The 27,260-nt window shown below is 41.1% G+C and overlaps 2 protein-coding genes across 2 annotated transcripts; both read left to right on the top strand.

Annotated features, from left to right (window-relative positions):
* Positions 1-1,343: 1,343 nt before the first annotated feature.
* LOC145458583 (uncharacterized) lies at positions 1,344-16,486 on the top strand. Its single transcript, XM_080336995.1, has 5 exons — positions 1,344-2,377; positions 4,008-4,626; positions 5,954-6,375; positions 13,063-13,236; positions 15,330-16,486. The coding sequence occupies exons 1-5, from the start codon at positions 1,791-1,793 to the stop codon at positions 15,652-15,654; spliced, it is 2,127 nt and encodes a 708-aa protein (XP_080193121.1). The 5' UTR covers positions 1,344-1,790; the 3' UTR covers positions 15,655-16,486.
* Positions 16,487-16,808: 322 nt separating this feature from the next.
* Positions 16,809-27,231, top strand: LOC145458588 (proton-coupled amino acid transporter 2-like). The gene is made up of 9 exons (XM_080337000.1): positions 16,809-16,947; positions 17,093-17,269; positions 17,350-17,533; positions 17,774-17,950; positions 18,010-18,108; positions 24,785-24,954; positions 25,025-25,191; positions 25,540-25,753; positions 25,807-27,231. Exons 1-9 carry the CDS (start codon positions 16,895-16,897, stop codon positions 26,033-26,035), a joined length of 1,470 nt encoding a protein of 489 aa, XP_080193126.1. The 5' UTR covers positions 16,809-16,894; the 3' UTR covers positions 26,036-27,231.
* Positions 27,232-27,260: the final 29 nt, after the last annotated feature.

Raw genomic sequence — 27,260 nt, 5'->3', positions numbered from 1 at the left:
TGATTGTATCTTTTGACGCGGCTTAGCTATAGAGTCATTTTTATTGTATCATCCATCGAGTCCGAGTAATACTACAAAAGGTCGCGCCCAAGTCCAAATCACAATTTTTAGCACAAATCATCAACGAGCCATGTTCAACCATCATACACAATTGATGTCACGTAATAGGTAACCTTCTGCTGCGTCGTAACTTTTGAAAGTGATGAAATAGTGAAGTTTGACGAGTAGTTTCAGGCTTCTGGAGTAGTTTTAGAGCGAATTTTAGGTTCTCTTATTTAAAAAAAATTGGTAGTTAAATATTGTCGAATACTTCGAAATCCAAAATGCCGTCGCGGGCCGCGTGTTTGAGACCTCTGCTATAGCACTTGGCATGCGTATGCTAAATTTTCAGCATCGGGTTTACGGGTATCAGTATCAGGTACGAGACAGGTAGCCGATTTGCAATAAGCGCATCGGATGTGTTCGAAGGAATCAATCTATGAAAGTTTATGGATAGGAGGTAGTGTCATTGAAGTGTACTAAGGTTCATACAATGTCAATTTCTGGGAAGGACGAGCTTTAAGTGATTGTCCTTGGCAACTGCGATAGATTGTCGATTGCTAATATATACTTACCCTTGACTAAGGCATTGTTAACGACCGATGATACTTAGTTGTAATTCGATACGCTGTTGATTGTTTGTGGTTAATGAGTGGTAATTATGCAAGACTGCTTCGTAACAACATGTAAAATTACTGTCGTATTACTAGAATAATGAATATATACACATACAGGCTCAAGTTCAGTGTGCGATGATAGTAGCTCAATTGCAGTAAAACAGCTATATACGGGAACAGATGTTGTTATTGCTCCGTATGTATCATCTTCTATTGAATATGTGCGTTTTGATATATTAAGGCTGTAGCGGTTGAAAAGTGGCACCACTATTTTATAAGTTAATCAGTGACAGGGCCATGTTTACTGTTGTTAAATAAACAAGTGGAACTCTGGTACTCTCTAACGTCGACAGTGCCTTTACGCATACAACATTCGGTACAACCATATCAGTATAGACCTTGTTAGCTATGAAGATATCTGAATAAATATAAATAGGTCAGCTGGGGCCTGCGGTAGCTTATAGTTAGAGTTTAAGCCCCTGGTCACATCAAAATATTAGAAAAAGTTGACTTCGAATTCGCTACAACGCAAATTTGCCAATGATTTGCTCTCGTTATTGACGCTTCTCGACGACGTAAAATAATTCCGATCTATGATGAACGGACAGTGATCAGAATGTTTTGGGAGTAGCTCTGCGATTGTTCTCTATTGAGACTGGAAGTCTGACAACGTCGGGCCGGGTATTAATTGTATTTTCTTACAGAGCAAGTTGCGACAAGTATTTCATCAATGTGAATGTGTATGTTTATAGATTTAATCGGTATTACTTCGCGATCTATTATACACCAGGTTGAATGCTAGAGTAGGACATAGTTTGGGGATGGTACATATCTGGTTATTACTTTAAAGGCGCGTGGAAAGGAATCTGAAAGTCATCGCATAATTAGACTTGTGAGAGGAATGGTTTAATATGAATAATGCTAATTATATACGTACCTGAATATGTTCTGCAGTGAAATTATTCCTTGTGACCTTATCGATAAACGTTGACTTTGAATGTCAGTCAGTTATCTTCTATAGAGGACGGACGTGGATAGTATTCAGGAATCATATACATTGAAGAAAATTGCGTTGACGGAAAGAACTCATTATGGACATCATTGACTGCTTGTTTTACTTATAGATAAGAAACAATGAGTTTAAACTCTTTCGTCGTGTTATTTTTGCCAGCGCTTTTCCACGCGACGTCAACTGTCACCCAGGCCCATGAAATTGCAGTATGTCCTCAAAAATGCATTTGTATCTCGGGCAACGCCACAGCAAGCCATGTCAGCAACGTACTTCAAGAAGGCTATATTTTTGAAGCTTGGAATCGTTTCCAACACAACGCCGCTCTTCAATACATGATGATTTATCTATGCCAGAATAGTAACCTGGCTCGCATACCGGAAGATATTGCGCACAGTGCCTATGCTGTGTTTCTAGATGAAAATCTTATTGAAACGGTATCGCTTGAAAACTCTGATAGATTCGAGACCCCCAAAATTGGTGCACAAGTATTAAGCTTGTCGAACAACAAGGTAACGAATATATCATCAGGATTCCTACGACATCTACCTCGTCTCCGACTTCTTATTCTAAGGAATAATTTGTTGATCGACCTTCTTTGGTCTAAGGATCAAGCATCGCTATTTCCAATGCTGATTGAACTGGACTTGTCTGGGAATGCGCTCAACACATTGGAGGCTGACGATGTAGGGGAATTCCCGTTATTAACGAGGTAAAATTTAGACTCAGCTAAATTATCGCTTCAAGTGGTGATCTGATGATTTATCATTTTATGTATCTGCAATTTTTGACATTTTCAAGTGATTGCTGAATTTTCTTAATATTATCCTACGAATTCACATCGCATGTCTAAATTGCATGGTTTCATTGCGATTCTATCATCGGCCGTAATTAAAGCCTCTTAACCGGAGGGTGTTCTTCATTAAAAACTGTTAGAATCACATCATTAGGATGCATTTAGACTACTGAATTACTATAATTATCATTTATCACCATCCAATACATTAGCCCTCTCTTATGCATCAAAGTCGTGTATCCTGAAATCAACCTGCACAAGTCAACATATACTGATGAATAAGCCTGCCCTACTTCGAGAGTGTTCCCAAAAATTATACTTTCGACACGTACGCACCTTTAATTTACTGCGAACTCCCGAGATATGTCTGCTCTATCATATAACTTTTTTCAATTACGATCCATTAGCCATTTATTTGAGATGGAATTGACAGTAGTAATTCAGCGAAATTTGTCGTACTAATATAAACACACTTATGTAAAATACATAATGTATCGGTTACTCATTGATATCATTAATGTTGACGGCACGTATCTCCTGTCTCGATGTGCGACACACTACTGTAAATCAGGACATGATGATTGTGAAAAGTAACTCTGTTTCAAATTTAAACTTGAGGCATGGTAGTCGTAACACTTGAGCTGATACTTACAACATGACATGTATCTCTATTTTTGAACTGTTTTTAATTGCTGTTTTGTTGGAATGTATGAAATAGGCTGCTAATTGTAACTTGTTCAACAAAGTTCATCTTGCGCTTGATCAAAAAGACTACACTATCCATCTGATGTTGTCTCATATCTTGAGAAAACCATATTCCTGCATCAATTAGTATTGTCAGAGTTGCCAGTTAGTCACACTGCTCCTGCTGTACGGATACTAATGCATGCGCGAGGCTGGAAACGAGGGTGTGAAAATCACGTTGTCCTCTAATTCCACAAAGAACTAGGTGACATCATAGTACCTATGAAGTGACGAATCATCTGGACTTTTAATTCTGTTTCACCCGCAGTACTTTTCGCCTCTACTTTTCCTCTTCTTTGAAGGACCTGTTGTGTCAACAAATATAAGATATATATGACCACCAAAATCCTCCTGTGATAGTCATTCAGAAATTAATTACGTGGTAGGGTATATGCATGTTATAAATATATTGAATTTACTTGATATATGTCATAGTTTTGTCCATATCGACAACGCAACTTTTCGAGAACCTCACAGTGATGGCCACAACAAATACACAATCTAGGTAAATGGAAGGGAAATCGTACTAAATAACGTAAACTCTTACATCTAATCATTTGGTTAATTATACGGGACTTTAATTATAAAAATTGCGCTCAATTTCGCTACATACTTTGCTAATTTACCTGAATGGCATAATTGCGGTCTTCGTCACTTTTACAAGATGATTGATAGCAAGAGCTTAAATCAGTCTTGTGCTAGTAACAAAATATCTTTCGTCTTGCTTTGAAAGAATCGCAATTGTCGAGCACTCTCATTTACTTTGTCGCGTTCCTAAGACTACATTTGATTCCATTTTCAGACTGGATTTGAGCGGCAATCGGATCGATTACGTGGAAGGCACCGCGTTGACGAAATTTCCAAAGCTTGAACATCTTGACTTATCGTCTAACAGAATCGGACTAAAAAGCTTCAACATTGACGACTTCCAATTTCCAATGATTAGATTTTTGTCTCTTTCAAACAACTCCATTACCAAACTCAAAACGGACGAATTAGCTCAACTATTCGGCATGTTGCCATCGCTCGCCTCGCTGGACATGAGCCGTAACAAGATAGCATCGAACACGATTCCGTATCATGCATTTGCGGCCCTGCGGAATTTACGTGCATTGAATCTGAGCTCGTGCGATATCCAGCATATTTCCGAAGGATGGATCAACGGTGGCCCCGAAGTCACACTTCAAACACTAGACTTGTCGCGCAATGGCCTGCGATCGGCTTCCTCGTTTTTTTTATCCGCTTTGGTTGAAGATGATTTCAGCCGAGATGATATTCAATACAACGCTGACCAGATGACGTACCGACTACGGTCTCTTGTAGCGATGGAAACTCTTTATCTCAACGACAACAGAATGCTGTCCGCGCTGGAGGACAACGCGTTCCAATTCGTACCGAATCTGCGAATGCTTTTTCTACAGGCGAGTAAAGTATTTGTATGTTTGAATTTCATATTCACGGAATTCCCAATCCAAGAATCTCCTGATATAGGAATTTAGGAATATGCCGGAGCCTAGAAACGCGGGTTGTGTGATATATCAATGAATTGTAGCAGTGGCTCTCAACCGGAGTGTCATTTGGAATGCTCAGACGAAGTGCCGCGAGAATATGAAGCATTGTTAGACGGTCTATTACTCCATAATGTTGATACCTTTGATAGGGTACAATAAGGCCAAAAAGGTCGAGAACCCCAAATGGTAGAATTGTGACATCCATATCACTGATTTTCTACTACTCGCAAAGACATCGGGAGTCCCTTATTGTTTGGTATTAGATACTATCTAGCTATGTTCTGGATCATTTAACTGACAAAATAGCTGATAGCGGGTACACGCATCCTTAGGGTCGTGTTTATAACAAAAATCAATTTAAAACAAACATGTTTAAAAGAAGGCCCTCGTTAAAACATGTTTTTTTATTGTTTTTTTGTTGTTTTACTAGGTCATGACGTCACGCGATTCAATTGTGACGTCATAGTAGATTGATATTCATAATTGCAAACATAGGGTGAATATAGCTCCTTTGACGAAATAGGCTTCCAACCCCTGTCATATACGGACCAAAAATAACTTTGACCAGGCTAGGACTATATCGTCTTGCAGCATTTTTACAGTTGGCGTTCATCATCATCAGAACATTCATTCCGTACCAATGATCTGTATCTACGTTCTATATCTGTTGAACCGACTATTTCGAGGATTCCGACCATCCCGTATCTTATACGTCGGCTATATCCGTTGGTAATCGTCCTCCGTAGGCTCACACAACATGTTTTAGAAAGTATTTACAAAATTATGGCATAATTATTCAACTTGAAAAACACAAAAGTATTTTAAACAACCATTTGTTTTAAAGGCAACCCTACATATCCTACAGCCTAAGCGGAATGAGAAATTAAGATTTATACGATATAAGTATAAAGCATCATGTCTCACTCAATTTGCCGAACTATATGAGTCATATGGTAATAATTATTTAAAATTCTCATTCGTAACTGTATAGGGTATATAAAACCTCGCATATATAAAACACTGATGATTGGGTAATTTTTTGTTTATGTTTTTTTTGTTTTGTTTTTGTTTATCAAGACATAGATGACTACCATCATTAAATCTTATGAATTATGTACTGTAAAGTTGGTTATCTAACCGAATGGGCTTCCCCACTAGTTTGTTTTCAATCCAATTCGTGTAGCGATCTATTTTCATTCACAATGGCGTGAGTCTTACTTGTCGCGTTTGCATTCAGAACTGTGACATACCGCGTTTCAAGGTCGCAAATTCGGAGCACAGACATTCGGCAACAGCGATAGCCTCGTCTCTGCCCAGGTTGACTCATATCTGGATCTTCAAAAATCCTATCGTCTGCGACTGCCACATGAGGGCACTAATAACTTGGAGTGACGTAACCATTGAAACAAGTCACAACAATCAATCTGGTATTACACGAATGATAGATTCGCCTGCCTACACACTTGAATCCAAAGAAATGGAGATCCAAGTGGGATCTTCTGTCTGTGTGGCTCCGATAGCATTGTCGGGGTTGGTAGTAACCATGGCGCCTTCTGATAGGATGACGTGCGGCGCCGAGGACACTGTAACAATTGTGATAGCTATGCTGATAGGACCCGTATCCTTCGCTGGATCTATTTTGCTGACAATATTATGCGGGTATGTATATTTTTCTTTTCGGCTGAGATCAGTGTTGGGATGAATTGATTCTGACTGAGTCACGTTTACTGAATTACTCGGCTTGACAAAAGTCCCTGTCCTAAAGTGACTTGATTTGACTTGAATGGGACTCGGCGCATGAGAAACGATGAATGACTTGTGATTCGGAGACAAATTTTCATGTCATCAAATATTCTACTTCGCAAAGCATTCCTCTGCTTTCGAAACACCAATCCTTTTTATTGAATTGTAATTCCATTTCTGTTTTCAATATAGTTAATTCCGTTGGCAGCGACATCGCAGACAAAACATCGTCAGCATACCCTGAACTGCCGTTATCAAGGCTTTTATTAACATTACTATGTCATTTCAATCACCGTGCATTAATTTGCTCAACATCTGTCGTTTGTATAAAAGTAGATGTGAATATCTATGTGTCCCACATAATCAGGCCTGCTTGTTTTTGGATTTCTCCAAAAATAACAAAAATAGCTTAATTTTGGATGTTTCTAATTTTAATTTCGCAGGATATCCAAAAATAAGAAATGAAGTAGTTTTGAAGCACTAATACTACTAGAAAACTTCACCGAAAGTATGGTATTATATTATTATATATTATATATTGTATTCGACACATCGGCACTATCAGTGATCTTGGATCTATTTTTCCGATACATTCGTCACAAAGTCTTTGGCCTGTAGAAGGCCCTCCAAAGAAAAATCAGTGAGAGATGCCCGGTAGAGACCCTTCTTCCAATTGATTCTTAATAAATCAGCCTCGACCGTCACAGTTGTGGGAACATCGAGCCTATTAGGGATCCAAAGAACTGTCGGATGGCTTCAAACTCTCTAAACTCCTCAATCTTCCAAGCCTTTGCTATACTGACAAGCGCTCGTCAATAATGCTCTTGAAAGTGACGTTCATTTTGTATCGGAGAGGCATGGATTGGAATTGGTCGTCGATATTCTTTATATTATCGGGTGTTCACTTGTTCGACAGCCGACCCCGGTCAGCAGAAACGCAGGGTAGAACTACTTTTAGCGTTTCGGCGACCCTCTCCCTCACACACAGGCCGTTGTTTTTGTATGTTTTCATAAGTTTCCTGGTTGTTTCAGAAGTATTTACACTGCCGGCCTAGAAGACTTCGGTCATATCGGGTCTCCCAGTCTATACCGTGCAAATTATAGTGAGGAAAAAATTTAAAAATGTATACTATTGGACGTGAATGTTTGTGGACATTGCCTTTACTATATTTCATGGTTGACGAATAAAAGAACTCTCTCTCTCTCTCTCTCTCTCCCCGACTCGTTAAATTCACTGAAAAACTTGAAAAAACATCATAAAAAAAACATAATTTTGGAAGTTTTCAAATCTTATTTTTGGAGAATCTTCAAAAAGTAAACTCAATATCCAAAAATAATTGGGCCTGTGAATACATCTTCGGCTATATACAGGTTTGCAAATCAATAAGATTTACAAACACGAATATATTTTTGGAATAACTATCTACTGCAGTGCTCTTCAACCGGGGTTGTCGTACACCCTAGGGTGTACCAGAATTTGCAAAGGGTGTACCACTCGGATGGGGTGTACAGGGGTGTACCAGATCCGAATTACAATGAGCCGATGGCTAGCTATCACAAAGACAGGTTTATGGGTCAGTACAGGTTGATGCACAGGTTAATGAGCAATATGGTACAATGTTATCTCAACTGTAATACTGTACACCGCTTGATTGTGATGTCATAAGCAAATATTTCTCCTATTCATTTAGCCGTCGGCAATAGACCAATGGTTCCGTTTGGTGTTGGAAAGTATGCAGTTATCAACAAACATGTGTTCAGCTAGTCATTTGTCTTTTAGTGATTTTTGAGGAAACCGCCGCGATAGCGCAGACTTCTTGAATCAGTACTTCCTACCCGACGTTAATAAATGTACCGCAATGCACATAAATGAAGTGACGTAGCCAGCCAGGGTCGAAACAGCTTCCATGTTGAAATCGAAACCCTTTTGTTTTAAAATGCCGATTTTATGTCCAATATTTCGCCATATATTTGCAATTTAGTATTTTGTTATTAGTGATGCAAATTAGCGACAATAGACTGTGTATAGCGGCATACGATCTGAGGTTACTGACATCTCTTGCAGCCCATGTGCTACTATCGACTGTGTGAGGTGTGGGGCAGGCATGATACGCAGTAGGCTGGTGCGCCTGCTATCATCGCTGATCTGAATTACCGCTTCTGCAGCAGTAGCTTTACCTACTCTCTCCCCAATACTGTTACGTTTAGGTTGATTATCGTTCGTAATGTCATGCTGTTTTGGGCTGACACGAAATAAATTCCGATTTGCGTGGCGGGCGGCCTAACTGGCTGCGAATAGACTCTGTGATCAAATACTATTTTATATAAATCCAAATTTTTTGACGGCAATAACTCCGCTTCTACTGGTTGGAATTGAACCAAATTTGAAGAACATCATTTTTATAGACAACCTAATACTTTCATGGGGTGAACAGAAAAATTTTAAATTTTTCGTTATTTATTTTTATATAATAAATAGAAACTTTCTTCTTCCGTAGCCATGCGGCTACTGGTTGGAATTGAACCAAATTTGGTGTGTAGGCTTAAGTTAGGTAACCTAACAATTTAATCAAGTAGCTAGTACGATTTGAGGAACAAGTCATTTTTGAAGACCCCTAATGAACAGGGGTGTACGAGTTTTGAGCAAACGTTAAAAGGGTGTACCACGTCGAAAAAGGTTGAAGAGCACTGATCTACTGCATGTGTGCTGTTTTGGATATCTGTCGTTGAATTCGAATTCACACACCGGAGGCCTACATGGATTTTGGATAGGGGAGCATACAACCTCAAACGAAAAAACATTAAAAATTCAGTTGAATGGTTGGCGATTGAAAAGTCGGTCCTTTCTCGACCATTTGACGACAGTTGCGGGTACCAAATTTCTCGAATTATTCTCCGGTAGTATTTAGCATGGAGTATACCACGTCAGCACTGAGCAGTGCTCTCAGCGACTTACACTCATATCCTCTTACTGTAATTTGGAAATGGCACGGAACCAAGTTGAAAAGTTCGACATGGTCTAGTCCAGTGGTTCCCAACCGCCGGTCCGTAACAAGTTTCCTACCGGTCCGCCAGATACATTAGAATTTTATACCTCATTTCCAAAAAGCAACAGTTTGGGCACTTGTCTATTAATTAGAAAAATATGACATTCAATTTAAAATTTATTTCGAAGTGTGGAATGCATTTTTGTATGGTTTATATCGTGTGTGTATATGAAAGCTACTTCTATCTAAACCAACTTCGTTAAATTCAGACATTGCAATTAAGCGACAATTGACAGTATATAGTAGTGGCTATATAGCATACAGCAAAGTCGCATTCGTTTCAAAGGATACAGAACAGTTGCAATCAAGTTAGTGGTCTTTAACAGGACTTCGCGAAACTTTGCAGAAACGTCATTAGAACTACGTATAAATATTTTGTATCAAAATGGCAGCATTAAATGAAGTTTCCATTTTACATTTAAGTTGCATGCATTTGTAATAATTAAATTGAGGGTGAATTTTAGTTTTTGAACGTTTACCAGTCCGCGATGTCAAAAAGGTTGAGAACCACTGGTCTAGTCAACATGCATACATCTTCGCCCGCACATTATGTCAAACGACTCAAACTGCCTATAGCAGGGGTCACCAACGAGGTGCCCGCGTGCCCCAGGTAGCCCGCGAGGATAAGATGAGTAGCCGCGAACCTGTTCAAAAAATAGATCGAAAAGCAGCACTTACCAGTGAGCTTTTGTACGTAGGTAGGCCTATGTATAGATTGATTGATTTAGCCATTCTTGTTTAAATCATGCTGCACACTAACATGTAACTTACAAACGACAATGCATATATAAACACTTGAAATGATGACATCAAATATCCTCAATTACAATGGGTAATATACCAACATGTAATCGAATGAAAAGATATCGAAAACTGAGGATACAGTGCACTGCCTACAGGCGATATGACGGAATGCCATCCTCGGTCTTCTTGAAATGGCGGGGGGTTCCGTTATGGTAGCTCGACGTCTAGGACAATGCCGAAGGAGTAAACAACATTACTATTCGGTAGCAGACAGCCGTGAAGCACTGGCATATTTTCAATATCTGTATGCCCATTACGTATTGTGTCTTTTCACACAGTTTGATTCTTTTGTTTTCAACACAGTTTAGTACCCTATTTCTAACTTTCTTCAATCATTGCTGCTGTCCGGCATAATGGAATGTATTGAGCCCGGATGCTGACCAGTTGCTGATTGAAATTGTAACACTGCAAAATGACCTCCACCTCAAAGCCTACCAGGCTACACCGTACTGTTGGTGCCTTACTGTTGACACGGAAAAGTACAGTGGTGTATGTGCAGCAGCTATGAAGGTTGCAAGTAGGGATGGTGTGAACCTCTGAAAGGTTCAGGTTCGTGTGAACGCGAACCTTTTTGAAAGGTTCTGTGTGAACGCGAACGTGAACCTCATGACGTCACGTGACGTCATATTGCTGATTTCAGCCCTACATTTTAGTGAAGTGATAGCTTATATTATTGGCCGCATAATGCCACAATGCTGAAGTACATATTGACGTTTTAAACGACGCCAAATGTATCAACGCGGGCGATCAAATAATATCATAGTGCCATAAAACCAATATCTTTCGTCGCTTTACCAACAATTTCGACGAAGACTTGCAAGGACATATATACGCCTCAACGGTCTAGGCCAGACCGTACAATGTATTCGCCGTCTGAGTATTGCTATTGCTTGATATTGAGCGAAGTGTAAAATGGGTTTCTGTACTTGCTACCAATATTACCCCATTCAAAATTTATACAGCAGTATATATATATATATCGACTTTTAAATTAGATAAACTAAAAAGGGCAAAAGAAAACAGAGTACAAAAGAACATCAGTTTTGGGCTCGTGTTAAGCGACTCCAACGTAGGCGGTCGTGGGCGTCTTCATGCGACAGCCCGCGTTGCGATAGATCAGTCTCCATTGTCGAGCGCCATGTTTTCCGATTCCAGCCACCTCTGCACCATGGCTCCGTCGGAATGTGATTGATGATGGCGGCGACTGGTTGCTCGTCTTGATGCCGCACTAGATGGCCGATTAGGCGGAAGCGTCGTTCAGCTGCCAGTAGACGGCACGGGACCGTTCCTGTGAGTTCTTAGTCAGTCGCCGAGTGCGGACGTGTATTTCTCGCTCCGCTAGCTGATTGCTTGTAATGATTACGTGCAGCTTGGACGTGCTGCGCAGTATAGGCAGTAACCACAGTAGACCAAGTCGCAAAGTGCGACGAAGACTTTACTACCTTAAGTTACTGCGTACTCGCCGAGTGGGACAATATCAACAGAAAGACTGGGATCTGCCGGGCGGCGCCGGGGATCCGAAGCCTCAACCAAGATCCCTGAGGATTAGCCTAAATGCGAAAGTTAAACTATACAGCAGTAGCCAACACCCCAGTCACACGGATTTTTTATGATGCAATAAACATATGAAATCCACATTGACCCGATACGCCTGTTAGATTTTTACATTAGACAACGACATGAAATTTCATTGATTGGTTGAATAAGCATCATTGGCCAACTACATATACATATGCTACATGTAGTGTATTTCGCTCTTGATGTTGTGTGATTGCATGTCAAACTCACAGCAGAGAGTCACTCAATATTCATAAATGAAAAGCTGGATATTTGGACCAAACTTTTGTAACAAAGCAAATAAAATATTTGAGATTGGAGGTTGCATGCCCGTTTGGTGATGTTTATTTTTATGCTGCCAGCGCCATGCATAGAATGATGCGAAGTTGAAATGCAAAGAATTTCAAAGAAAGATGTTATGATGACGTGGAAAATAGCAATCTATAAAAAAGGTTCACAGTCCAGAACCTACCAAGGTTCGTTTGTGAACGTGAACCTCTAAATGTCCGTGGTTCACACACAGAACGCGAACGTGAACCTCACGTTCACACCATCCCTAGTTGCAAGCAAAGTTGGTTCAAGTTATCGTTGTGAATCGGCGCGAACTTCATCAAAAACAAACACAGAACACGCCTCACTGATGCACAGTGCATATTTGGAACACTCACTCAGAGTTGCAGTGTCAAGTTGCATTCCAGACTATATAGATCAAGTTGATAGCAAGTGTGACCTGATTTATTTAAAAAATTGAGTTGATTGTTGTTGCATAATCTATACAAACATGGTGCGAAGTAATTCACGATTTTCTAAAAAAAATGCTGGTGGCTAGCTAGTTGAAATGAAATCTTTTGATTTTACAAGACTGTGTTAGAAGTCTTAGCGCAATGTGATTCCTGCCCAGTGCTATGATTATCGTGTTAAAATGGAAATTCAGTATTGTACGGGTAAACGACGGGAGTGAATGGTAGCCCCGTCGCCTTCAATTGGTACCCAAGAAGTAGCTCTTGGTTGCAAAAAGGTTGGTGACCACCGGCCTATAGTATTCGGTGACTCCAAATTACCTCGAGATGAAAACTTGGAAATGACTGGACTGGACTCGGGTCACTATGAAAATTTGCGAAAATTGACTCAGACTGAAAAAATTGTAATGACTATAGACTTGACTCAGGTCACTTATTCCTGCTGTTCTTTACAGTTCAATACACGCTCTCAGCATCAGGATACGGAAGAGGAATAAAGCGGCGGCCTACTACCCGAAACCCGAGTTGATGCTTGCCCACAACAGACAACAGAAATGGCATAATCCTCCCGCTCAAGTCCCACCAGGACACTCGCTCAGTCCAGTTTCGCCAATGTCGACAAACATCGGGTATGAAACTATCACAGTGTGTATCCACAGTCCTCACACTCAAATGGCCGAAAAGGATGGTACAACTAAAGCAGAACCTAACTCAGAATTATATCGCGGTCATAGATTCTACGTGCCTACGTGCCTACGTGCCTATGTGCATTGTGCACTCGTGCATACTTTCCTACGTGCATGCATAATCTGCATTAAAATTTTGTACTCGATTTATACACCGGTTTAATTATGAGGTAGGTTCTGGTTTCGTAAGTCATGGGTGTATATTCACACCCAAATGTGATGGGTGGTACACGGGTGGAAATACACACTCTTTATAGTAACCATTTCGAAGCACTAGTGGGCGCTACCAGTCCACGGGAGTTTACATTACCGGCTGTGCAGTACTAACCAGACAGTGCAGAGCAGTGGTAATAATGCTGCTCCGCAGCTGGAGCTGGAGCTAATGTATGATAGAAGAAAGCTCCAGAGCTGGAGCAATTCAACATTTACGGCTGCTCCAAAGCCCTGATAGTTACGAACATGCTAACGGCGCCCAGTGGCAATTTCTTAACTCATATAATCAATCTTATCTGCTATGATACCGGATGAGATTAATACGGCGAAAGCATTGATTCGCAAACGAAATCGGTAGTATATTCAGAGTGAGGAATAAGCACAGTGGTCACGCTGACACTGGGACTAACCACTAGATAAAGCGTTAATAAACTTATCGATCGTGCTGTCCGTTGGCATTGGGATTGCTCATTCCAACGCTTTGGAGCACCCAACGCACCTACATGCAGGTCCGTAACAGCACTTCGTCAGGCCCCCCCAAAACTTTGGCTTTCTCCCCCCATAGGGTTATAGACCGAACTTCTGGGGGGCTTCGCCCCCCAGACCCCCTCCGGCGATACACTTTTACCGCTATTCATCATATTCATTGGGACTTTGTTTAATGAATCAGCTTCTGTCGCCTAAGCGCGCCAAGCGCGGAAAATTTCTAGAATTCATGATTTCATCGGTCAGTATGATCGGGAATTGCATATATTGTCATCAATTTTTATCTTCTCCCTGCTCACGTAATCAGATTTGCCGGTAGAGCTGAGTGAGGTGTGTTTGAAAAGGTAGGACCACTCAATAATAATTAAACATCTTCGGGGGTATACCCGTTGGCAGGAACGAAACAGCACCTCGTCAGGCCCCAAAAAACGTGGGTCTTGGGCTCCCATAGGGTGATAAAACGACCCTCCCCATCACGTTGTTCGCGTTTGTCACGAAATTATCTGTACCGCATTGTGAGCCAGCGCTAAGCGCGAAAATTTTCGATGATTTATGATAAAATCGGTCAATCAGATCGGCGATTGCATATATATTATGCTATCAATTTATTGTCCTCTCTACTCACGTAATTAGATGTACCGGTGGAGCTGGCTGAAGTGTCTTGAAAACGGGAGGGCCCGTAAATAATGATTAAACATCTTGGAGCGGCGGACCCGTTGATATGACCTCGTTACATGATATTATTTCGTGACTTCCAGTCTGGTATATCAAAAAGTATAGAATCGTCCAAACGTAGGCTTCTAAACTAAGAGACGCACGCGATTTCAAATTGGTATTTCTTCACTGGCATAAAACTTTTCCCAGCGGGATGGTATGTGTCTTGTGAGGTTCAGATTGCAAAGACAGGAACATTCGGCGCCAGTCATTTAGGCGCCTATGGATAATTAAACCTATATGTATTTTGTATATATAACGAAGTCTTCGGTCTGCATAAGGGCGTAGACCTTTTCGGCCAAGCTTTTCTCGCTGCCGATCGTTCTGGCACACTTCTTGGAGTCTCATGTCTTGATTGTATGTCTTGGTGGGTGGTGGCGCGGTAATGGCCAATACCCAATATTATAGATAAAAGGCTACTTGAATTCGCGCGCAGCGCGAAAAAAATTTGAAAAAATTGCATAAATTTTCAAAAAATACTCTATGATTTATGCTAATTCACGAAATAATTTTGGGCCCCCTTCGAGCTCGGGCCCCCCCCAATTGGGGGGTTTGGGGTGCGGCAGTGCCATGATCTGATATGATCTGCCATGATCCGATATCTTCTGACCTGCATGTTTCAGTGCTCATGGGGGAATACAGACGAATCTTGTTCTGGGACAAATATCTGCACGCTCTCACCACGCGGACACCACCGACGGACTGTCACTTTCAGGACACCCCAGTACTCGAACCCCGAGATTGCGTGGATCTTGCAGGGACACGTCTTCGCTGAGACTTGAAGCTAAAGCATGGAGGCAATCTGACAGTCAATTAAAGGCTGCGGCGAGAGCAGAGAGGGAAAAACCGAACGAGTCGCAAAAAAAATCCGTAACAGAGGGAAAGAGGCGATCATTCCCAGGCACGGATGCCCATGTGGATTCTCGAACAGATTTCACGAAGCTGTAGTTGCGACTTGCGATGTATGTTTTCAGCCGAATAATACGGTTCGGGTGGTTGACACGACCATGCGACCATTTACGCGTCAATAACGACCGGGTATAGAGTGAAGAAAGATAAGTGATAATGTTTTGCTTCGGTGTGTGTCAATTGATGTACCGACTTACTCTACTTCAGTGGAATTGGAATTGGAGTTATAGGCCTACTCTTTTTATAATGCAGAATTTTATTTCACCGTATGCCCATAGAGAGCCGTAACAGAGTGAAATCCCGTTTCGCAACGACTAGGATTGAGCAGTCAGCCCACAGCTAATCTGAATCGAATATTCCAATGATTAAGTCTAGTATAGTGAGAGATGATTATTTTGAGTACTGAAATTATACACCCCTGGCCACAAATAGTATTTTCCGCCGTGGAATCTTTGAAACCCCGATTTGTCGTGTCGCAGCATTAAAAAAAATGATAGAAAGCTACACAGCTTGTTGAACATGACATATTTGTGGTGTTGTGACGAAGTGCAATGAAATAGTTATGGTCGGCATAGTACCAAATTATCTTCATTGGGACGTAGATCTTGCAGAATATATTCATTGTGGTCGCAGAAAAGGTACGTATAGGTTGCGCTATGGCTGGGCTCGTGTTTGCGCAAAGTGCAATGTGAATCCTGCAATGAGCAATTCAATCTTATTGATTAACCCGATTCGACTTCCGCTGAATATTTCTCGCCTCCTGCTATTCTTGCTATATATATAGCTTCGTAATTGCGATAATATTTACTGTATTATGCTCGTATTTTGCAATTGCTTGAATGGGATCGAGTATACGGAAGTTTATAGTACATGTATATGGTATTATGTTTCAGTTGCGCTGTGGTCACTGTAATGATCAGCTCATTCAGATATATATTTGCACTATATTTGAACCTTCCCATTTGCAGGCTCAGAAATGAAAGAGGTATCTAGGATTCGGCAGTTTGTACATGAAATCAGTCATTTTGAGGGGAACTATTTGCGATTCAAATAAAACAGACTGACAGCTAAATTGTACAACATTTTGTATCCGGGAAAGATTAAGGTTGTACCGTAATTAAAGAGTGGAAAGCATTTGCTCGTGAGTAACGTCACGCTGATTAGCGCAAGTCGTTCCTTGGCATCATACATTGAAAACTCAATACCAACCGTAAAAAATTCTGAGGATTGAGTGTATTTACGACGCAAAAGCACTCGTCTGCTGCTCAGTTCGATCGATATGGGGTCTTCAAGCTATACCAGCGGTGGCTATCCAACTTGTTCGGATCTCACGTAAGTAAGCCTGTATCTGTGAACTTTCTGGTTAATGCGCGACATGCGCGTGTGGTATTATGTGACTATAGTCACAGTATGTACAATTGTACACTGTGCTGTCGGAATGTTCAATGTTTTGCGCATATTTTGATGTTCTATACAGGGCTACTGGAGCCTTGATGCATCTTATGCGATCCAATCTAGGGGTGACAGTGTTGTCAATGGCTTGGGCTGTATCACAAACGGGAATCCTCGTAGGTCCGGTGCTCACCATTATGCTTGTGCTGATCTCCTCAAGTTCTATGTATGGTTTGGTTGAGTGTGCACGTTGGCATGCTAGGTAAGACTGTGTGTACTCGTTGACATTATAGAAATTCCGCTGCCATTAGAAAATAAGACAATGAACTTTTCCATCAATAGGAAGGTTGGTCTCGATCATCTGGATTACGGGGACCTAGCATTCTACAGCGTTGACTCGAGTTCATGCCAGATCATTCGACCATTTGCAAAAGCTTGTCGTCTTGTCGTGAATTTATCAGTGATTGTGCTGCAATTGAGCATTTGTTGCATGTACTATGTGGTGATTGCGCAGAACTTGAGACAGGTAATGTAGATCAATTTTGCACTGTCTCTCCAGAGCCTAGAAACATGAGATTGAATTCAATCTATTGCGGTGTTTTCTGATTAACCTTTCGTTTGCATTGGGTTTGTTAACGAAGTGACCGTGACTGAAACCATCCTCTGCTTTTCCCCGATGTAGGCTATGGATGTTGCACAGAGCACATTGTACAGTGCACATGTTGGTCAAATTTTAAAATGACTGCTTTGAATTCGCCTTCCGTAGATTGTCATTGGGTATTGGCCAGAAATACCGGAAGACAGAGCAATTATCGCGGTACTGTGGGTCCCCCTGACCATCACCACGTTCAGTCACAAGCTTTCCGGATTTTATTGGATATCGGCAATCGGAAACTTGTTATATATTCTCTCGGTAGCATTGATCCTCAAGTACGCCTGGACGGTGCGTTTGGTCGATTACGCGTGCTTTCGCAAAAGCCTATGATCATAATAATGTTTCAGCACCTTCACTCGATTACGGAATACCCTATTGCCGCATCACTTGAAAAGCTACCAGCATTCCTAACAACTACTGTTACATGCGTGGAAGGTGTCTCAACGGTAAGACTTCTTGTGTTTTTGCCAAGTAAACCTTAGTTTTAGAACATGGAATGGACTCGCGCGAACACTCGAAAATGTCGAAATATACTTGTGCTATGAGAAACATTAATTGAATAGCAAATGGCCTAAATCTTACCATGTTCTTTTTATTGTGAATCATCACTAACAGGAGGAAACTAATATAGATCGTCGATAAACATTTCATCCTCGCCTCCTAGTTCTATTACGCCGGGTGCATTCACCAGAATCTTACGAACAAATGCATATTTCCTTTTGCACAAATGTACCAAGTTGCCCCGTGCCCACTCTAACATTGGCATTAAAAGCAAAATTACTTTCCGTGATAGATTGCTGCGGATTTACGTGCGTAGAAGCCTTACGTAAGTAGTCCATACCCTAGAAACATGCTTGATGGAATCAACGAAAAGCTGCTTTTAGCTACCGCACGTCGCAAGAATCACATATTCACGATAAATTGCAACTCACATATCGACATATGTACTCGTCCTTGAGCGCACTTAGATGTTTGAACGAGTGTAAATTTCAATGACATAGCCTGCATAGTTTTCAAAGCGTATTTTCGCGATGCAGCGTTGAAATTGGGTTGTCCTGCATTTGAGCAGCATGCGACCTACACTGACGAACAACAGTTGAGCATGAGCTTGCGGCAGGCGACTTTGATGACGTCAAAACTTCCCTAACCCCAAATTAACTCCTACCACAACCCCACCTTAATCTTAAATATAACTCCATCCCTACCCTAAATTCATCCCGCATGCTCACTGCTCAGTTGCTCATGTGTATGTCCAATTGCCCATCGGGTCATAAAATTGAGTTGTGGATGCGCCCCTGAGTCTGAAACTGGCAATCTTGAGATACTATGATATAATTGCATTTCATTGCTGTTGATTTCTCAATGAATCACTAGATCAGTGCTCTTCAACCGGGGTTGTCGTACACCCTAGGGCAGTGGTTCCCAACCTGTGGTACGCGTACCACTAGTGGTCTTCCAGGTGGTACGCGAGTGGATTCTGTTTTTTTTTTAAACTGAAGGGAGTTATTAGTTCAGGTGAAGTTGATTTTGAGTTTATTGTAGCATGGCCTCCTCGTACTCGACGCTAGCGTCTCACGCTATTCCCCAGCTGTTAATTTTCCCTTCTACGTGGAGTGCGAGCAATGATTATCATCCATGATGACTATCAAGTTGAAGAAACGAAACCGACTTGTTGCGCCCCATACATGACTTTGCTTTTCACTCGAATACTACATTATTTTCCAAAGATAATAGGATATTACATTGTGTCACGGATAATAGGGGTTTATACTCTAGCATGCAAGTAGCAAGACCTATAATCACGAACATTGAAATTTTCCAAAATTCGACGATTGGCCGGTTGAATACAGTTATGAACGGCCTAAATAGTGGCGCTAATTACGATATAAGTTGGCATATTCCTCTGCTCCCTTACCCTCAGTCGTAATCTGGCGTTAGCCCGGCGCATGCGTTGTGCGGAATACGAGAGATTTAACCGCAAACGTGGACGTTGGAATTGAGTTCAATTTTACTAAATCTCGATTCTGGTTTATTGAGTCCGGGAACATTTTGATTCCGATGTGGCACAGCAGTGAGGCCACAGATATTTCAGTGCAAGTAATATATTGTCCATGTAGACTACATAAAACGACTCCGCATTGTCGATTTCGCTTCTGCGAATAACTACTTTTTAGTCCATTTTTCCAGTGTGCACGTTTTTGCCTCTCCAAATACGGTGTCAATGTCATCGACTTGATCCTAGTGGTAAATATATAAAGTGAAACCACAACACAGCGGTCGGGTGGTTAATGTACCCATGAACATGGTCGACATTTGCTGTCTTGAGGGATTATTTAATGAAAGTATTTCTTACAATAAGATCTCTCAACATTAGTGCTGGAAAACATACGCATTTCGCAATCTACTCAGAATTGCTTCGTGGGCCAGATGAAATCGTCTGGCGGGCCGGATGCGGCCCGCGGGCAGTATGTTCGACACCGACACCCCTGATCTAGTGGAAAATATTCGAATGCAGCCATGCATTAAATAAATTGACTTTTGTTGTTTGTTGTTATTTCACTATGTTGTTCTTCTTGAGACTGATGGTGAAAAAACAATTCCATATGCATCCCATCAAACCTGGCTGATAATGCCTAGTTTAATAGAAAAACACCTCGCTTAGGTCAAATACGTTATTATGACGTCATCAATGGTTGCAACTTTTTTGACCGCCTTCGGCGAGCGTAACTTATGTAGGTGGTACGCGAGCACTGCATAAAACCTAGAAATGGTACGTGGGTGGAAAAAGGTTGGGAACCACTGCCCTAGGGTGTACCAGAATTTGCAAAGGGTGTACCACTCGGATGGGGTGTACAGGGGTGTACCAGATCCGAATTACAATGAGCCGATGGCTAGCTATCACAAAGGCAGGTTTATGGCCAGTACAGGTTGACGCACAGGTTAATGAACACTTGAACAATATGGTACGATGTTATCTCAAGTGTAATACTGTACACCGCTTGATTGTGATGTCATAAGCAAATATTTCTCCTATTCATTTAGCCGTCGGCAATAGACCAATGGTTCCGTTTGGTGTTGGAAAGTATGCAGTTAACAAACATGTGTTCAGCTAGTCATTTGTCTTTTAGTGATTTTTGAGGGAACCGCCGCGATAGCTCAGACTTCTTGAATCGGTACTTCCTACCCGACGTTAATAAAAACCGCAATGCACATAAATGACGTGACGTAGCCAGCCAGGGTCGAAACAGCTTCCATGTTGAAATCGAAACCCTTTTGTTTTGAAATGCCGATTTTATGTCCAATATTTCGCCATACATTTGCAATTTAGTATTTTGTTATTAGTGATGCAAATTAGCGACAATAGACTGTGTATAGCGGCATACGATCTGAGGTTACTGACATCTCTTGCAGCCCAAGTGCTACTATCGACTGTGTGCGGTGTGGGGCAGGCTTGATACGCAATAGGCTGGTGCGCCTGCTATCATCGCTGATCTGAATTACCGCTTCTGCAGTAGTAACTTTACCTATACTCTCTCCCCAATACTGTTACATTTAGCTTGATTATCGTTCGTAATGCCATGCTGTTTTTGGGCTGACACGAAATAAATTCCAATTTGCGTGGCGGGCAGCTTAACTGGCTGCGAATAGACTCTGTGACCAAATACTATTTCATTCAAATCCAAATTTTTTGTCGGCAATAACTCCGCTTCTACTGGTTTGAATTGAATCAAATTTGAAGAACATCGTTTTTATAGACAACCTAATACTTTCATGGGTGAACAAAAAAATTTCAAATTTTTCGATATTTATTTTATATAATAAATAGAAAGTTTCTTCTCCCGTAGCAATGCGGCTACTGGTTGGAATTGAACCAAATTTGGTGTGTAGGCTTAAGTTAGGTAACCCAACAATTTCATCAAGTAGCCAGTACGAATTGAGAAAAAGAGGCATTTTTGAAGACCCCTAATGAACAGGGGTGTACGAGTTTTGAGCAAACGTTAAAAGGGTGTACCACGTCGAAAAAGGTTGAAGATCACTGCACTAGATAATTATAATTGTAACATTTCGTTAACACACCACAGTTAACCATCAATAGGCGGACATGTGTTCTTACAAACTGCGAGCTCAGTATTCGGACAATGCAGCGTATAGGGCTGGGCACAATGATTCGAGTACTTGAATCTGAATCGAGTAATAATTTTAATGATTCGAGTCGAGTAGTAAAAGTTGATTTTTCGAATACTGAAATTATACGCTCCTTGCCACTGAAAGTTAATTTATCAATGAGAATGATATTTTAAATACTTTTTTCAACTGTGGAAGCCTTTGAAGCCTTGATTGGCCGTATCACATTATACGAAACATAGTACAAAGCTACTAACGCTACTGGAAATAACACATTTCCGAAGTCATGATCATCCCACAACATTGTCACAAAGTGCAATGAAATCGGTACGGTCGAAAAAATTGCGAAGTATCTTTAATGTGACGGATAACTAAGCATCATGTTCTTTGTGGTAGTATAAAAGGTACTCATTCGATCTTTGACATATTACATTCTATTATGACGTCATCATAAGTGATACTCGAATACTCGACTCGAAGCATTTTACGTGATTCAGAATCGAATCACTCGGGTACTCGATTTTGCCCAGCCCTACTGGCAATGTTCGCACAGACGTAAGGTGAGACCAGAAGGTATATTATATGTAATGTATGTACGTACAATTTGTACATGCATAGCATGCGCCTTAATTCAACAGCAAAACTGGTTCGCTCCACTTCAACGAATAATTAATTAATTCGATTCCCCTCGGCTAGTGTTGAGATAAAGCTGTATATTGTCGAACGATCGTGCGATCTCCTCGGATGTACGCAAAATAGGTTGATTTGAGATCAGGGCAGGAAGGCCAGCATGTCTTTGTCGTGCACCTAGATTAAGTCTAATTCATTAGGGCCATTATTATATGACCTTAAAAAATTAATAATATGACTTTATTTTTTTTGGAAAATATGACTTTATATGTCTTTATGTGAAAATGGTGTATTTTTACATGCGAACAACGTCACTCACGGAACTAAAGAGTAAAACATACGCAGCGTAACAGTAATACACATCCATTTTTATTTTAAGCCATAGTGTGGAGTGTTAGAGTCTTCGAAGTTACGATTTGGACGTAAAATGACTTTAGTAAGGAAAATGAGCCCTCCACAGACGCTGGTGTGGATTGACACTTCTGCAGTTTTGCGTAAAGCGCTGGTGAAATGTCTTATCTTTGTAGCTCCATAATTTGTTTCACATCGTTTTGTCCAATCACTTCTTAATGTAATTTCTGAGCTCAAACGGATCTTTTTCGAAATCAAGGGCATTTAGATCAGCATGGGCTTCTTTGATGGTGTACGTAGGGCGTACAACTTTTCATTTTGAGTATTAAGTTTGAAATCTTGGTACAGTGGAGGCATACTTTTGTTAACTGTCTAGTCAACTTTGGATCGTTGTTTGAATTTTTGACGCTTTTTACAACTCCTTCACCTTCCTATGCACTGAGTATTTCTTTAACTTGTGGAGGTCTCTTGGCATCACATTGAGCAGCATTCAACTACCTACCCCAACGAGTAACTGCGTTACTTTGTTAGTGCTTAATTGCTTCACCGCTTAAATTGGTATTTTTTAAATCAAATTATACAACGATATGACTTTATAACTCAAAAATATGACTATGTAACTTAAATAGCTGATTTATGACCAAACCAGGAAAATATGACTTTATATAATAATAATAATCGTTGAGATATATATTTCATCTGAGCAAGTCACACACAATGTACAATGCGATAAGACACAATGCGATGTCATGAACAGATAGGAGGATGTCAAACGACACGCATCAGTAGCGATCCTTTTAATCTAACATCAACCTCGGCCTAGAGTGCTTGATGTCACAGTTCTTTTCGATGTTGATCTTTTTTGAAACCGCGACCCTTTCTACTAGTTATTTCCATTCCTTGTGAGTGCTTTCTTTCGTCGGGTATTTTTCTGGGCTTTTTGTCGCCGTAAGAACGGCAACGGCGGGGAAAGAGGAGCTCAGATAAACCTCAGAAGGGAATCGAACTGTGTCCGCCAGATTTGTAGGCGCTTATCGTCACCACTACGCTATGTCCCCCGCTTACAACTTTCTTAATATACCTCATAGGGACGCGGTTTTTGCGGTAAAATTGATTTCACGACTTACTAATGCATAGAAAAAATATGACTTTAATGACTTTAAATGGCCCTACTAATCACTATCTGATGAATAAACTTAAAAGAGACATAACGTATTGCTGCGTAACAGTTCGAGACTAATGTCAAACGAAGGTAGTAATCTTTCAATATAAATAATAATCGTCCGATCATATTTTCATCTGAACAAGACATGCACACACAACCAATGTTCCCTCAAAGCTGCGCACTGCGCAATTGCACAGTGCTGACACGGTCTCTGCGCACAGAAAATCTAAGCTGCGCACAAAAAGTCCGAAGTGATGACCTTTTTTTTGGTCGTCACGCACTGTTGTCCAAGAGACCGTACAGTGAGCTGGTGAGTGCGCGCAGACTCGTGAAAAAATAGAGGGAGCATTGCACACAATCTACAATGCAATAAGACACAATGCTGGCGGCTGAGCGCAAAATTTAAGAATTCAAAGGTACTTCCGCGCGTTGATATGGGATATATTATAAATCATACCGTCGAGAGGATACTAGATAACTAGGACCGCCCTGGAATATGGAATGGGATTTTTTATGGATAATTATTGGGCATAGTGAGCAGAGAAACAATGAGCTGTCCGCACAGATAGCGTTGTAACGGCGCGTCTACGCGGCTATACGCGTGCTTCTTTCTCCTCCTTTAGACGAAGTTGTCTGCATGATCCCATGCAGTGCTTGTTGTGACATCTCAAAGAATTCCATTTGTATAGTCGGCACTCCGCTATTTTGTTGACTGGATATGCGCCTGACCATTATCAATACGTTTTGGCGGCATTTTACGATACATTATTAGTTTGTCATTGACCAATTAAGTAATCGCCAATACACCCCATCAGGCCATCACATTGTTTAAAATGATGAAATTTTTGCAGGTGTTACCGCTTGAGAACTCGATGAAGTCGAAGGAGCTGTTCATCAGAGTATTATGCATCGCATTTACTGTCGTTGCAGTTTTCATGATTGTTATCGGGATTTTGGGATATCTAGCGTTTGGGTCATCAATCTGTGCCAATATAACTTTAAATTTGCCGCTGTATGATGGGTATGGGTATACCATAGGTTCCTAAGGAATACATGTATTGTAAAAGCATGGTTTTAAATCATTTTTGCAGATATTCGGATGTTGCTAAAGTCTCGTTGGTGCTGGTCTTGTTCTGCACTTTTCCAATACAGTTTTTCATTCCGGTGGAAATATTGTGGCCAATGATAGAAGAGAAAATTCAGCCAAGCAACATCTATTGGGAGCTCGGTTTTAAAGCGGCAATATCGGCTATACTTTGTAAATATATAACATCGTGCTATAAATTTACATAGGTCCATGCTGCTGTGAAACATTTCACCGCGATATTGTAGTCAACAAAGGTGCTGTCCTCGAATCGAAACATTGGAATCACAACTTTCTGTAGAAACATGTTATATTGTGTAAAACGTAAATGGATGTGAAAATAAAATTTGTAACTCAGATCCGCTTGATGCGCTGGATCAATTAATTCAGGTGTCATCCCTCCAAGATGAGTAACATAATTCTAAACTGAAATATATATGTCATGGGTGGCGTTTGCGGTGTATACGAGATGTTACCAGTGTCGCCTACCCCACGTTGACATTTTATTTCTTGGTGTTCCAGGTCTCTTGTCAATCTCATTACCATTCGTCGATAACATCATCGAGTTGGCGGGAAGCTTGTTGTCTGCTCCACTTCAGTTCATATACCCGTCCTTTATCATGCTGTTGACTTGGTCGCAGCAAAACCAAAGTGACGCGCGGTCCGCTGCATCTTCAGTTATTACAGGTGAAGGAGCTGACTGCGACTCAGCACAGCAACCATACTCTTTGTCAAGGTATATTCGACCCTTGCCTAATTTTCAGTTATTCTGTGTGACTCACTATTCAGAGTGCGCGGATTCAAGAGATTTCTGCGCGCCGGAAGTACCATCATCGCTTTATTTTTGGGCGTTGCAACGGTAATATTCGGAATGATCTCTACGATCTCAAGCATACAGCGGAATTATGATCAGAGTACAGCTTCGAGCACGTGCAGAGGCGGGGCGAATTTCAGCGAATACCATCGTCCATACGTTCGAAACTCTACCATTATATCGCGTCATAACCTATCTGTATAATATTGCCTCAAACACTTCGTCAATCTGAATTCACAATCATATTTGCTGTGAGCAAGTTTACTAGGATGCATCATTATCAGTTTATTGATATTTTCATAATTTCAAAACACCACAAAAACTGCGATAAAATGAAAAGATATAGGAAGGCGCCGAAACGACTTGGAGTAGTATTTGAGATCAGACACCCACCTTGGCATAGGCGAAGTAGAGAAGAGGCGTGCACAGTTTGCACACTGAATGAAAAGTAAAGCAGAGAATATAAAAGGCAAGCGACAAAATGAGGTGGTATGTGGCGGAAGGCGAGATCGATATGTTAAGTCGTGGTCCGGTGATCCTGAAGGCTAACTAGTATTCGTTTAGAAGAGATTGCTTGTATTTCGACTTGAATGCTGACATGCTCGCCGACTGCCTGATAGCTGGCGACATGCTGTTCCACAATTGGGGTCCGGGATACTTGACAGAGCAATGCGTCTTCTTGTATTCCGTCCTCATCATATGGTAGTTGTTCTTCGTTGACGCGCGTGTGCCGTACTTGAGCGCTTCTAGCTTCCTCATATCTTCTATGATTATAACACCAAATCTTTTTGAGTAGCGATTTATCAGTTCAACATCCAGGTCCCCGTGAGGCATTGATACGAATGATCCGATGTTGTAGTTATTGCAGTGGGTCAACGATATTCTTGCAGGCAGCACCCCAGCAAGAATTCCGTATTGTGACTTTGATAGGAATAAAGTGTATCAACATAACCCTAACTGACAGAGTGTAACTAAGGCGGCGGAACAGACCACATCCCGTCGATAGTCGTTGTTTGAGTGATGGTATGTGACTCTTCCTAGGCATGTCCGAATCCAGTAAAACACCAAGGTATTTGGCATTTTGGTTGGCAAATTGGTTGGCCAGCGATGTCAACGTTCATCCACTTGGTTGGCGACCATATCAATTACAAAAAACGATATTGGCTGCGTGGTGAACTGGTGTTGTTCTTGTCATAGGAGATAGTTGCGATAATGCGAGTGAATGTGGATGGAGATGAAGCTATATATGCTCTCCCCAGTGGTCTCGATCCTGACACCTAGTTTACTGTGAATGCGAATTTGTAGCTGCGTCATCTGATGAACTGGTTCTCACTGACTGCAGGAAGTAAAGTGTCTCAATTTTTCAACGGTATATTAGTAACAAGAATTATATTCCACTGGTTGTCTTGATTACTGTCTGCCATGCAGT

The sequence above is a fragment of the Botryllus schlosseri genome, chromosome 16, assembly GCF_051294905.1.
Source record: "Botryllus schlosseri isolate E-star chromosome 16, Bs_hap1, whole genome shotgun sequence".
Lineage (NCBI taxonomy): Eukaryota > Metazoa > Chordata > Ascidiacea > Stolidobranchia > Styelidae > Botryllus > Botryllus schlosseri.
This window is presented reverse-complemented; position numbering and strand designations above follow the sequence as displayed.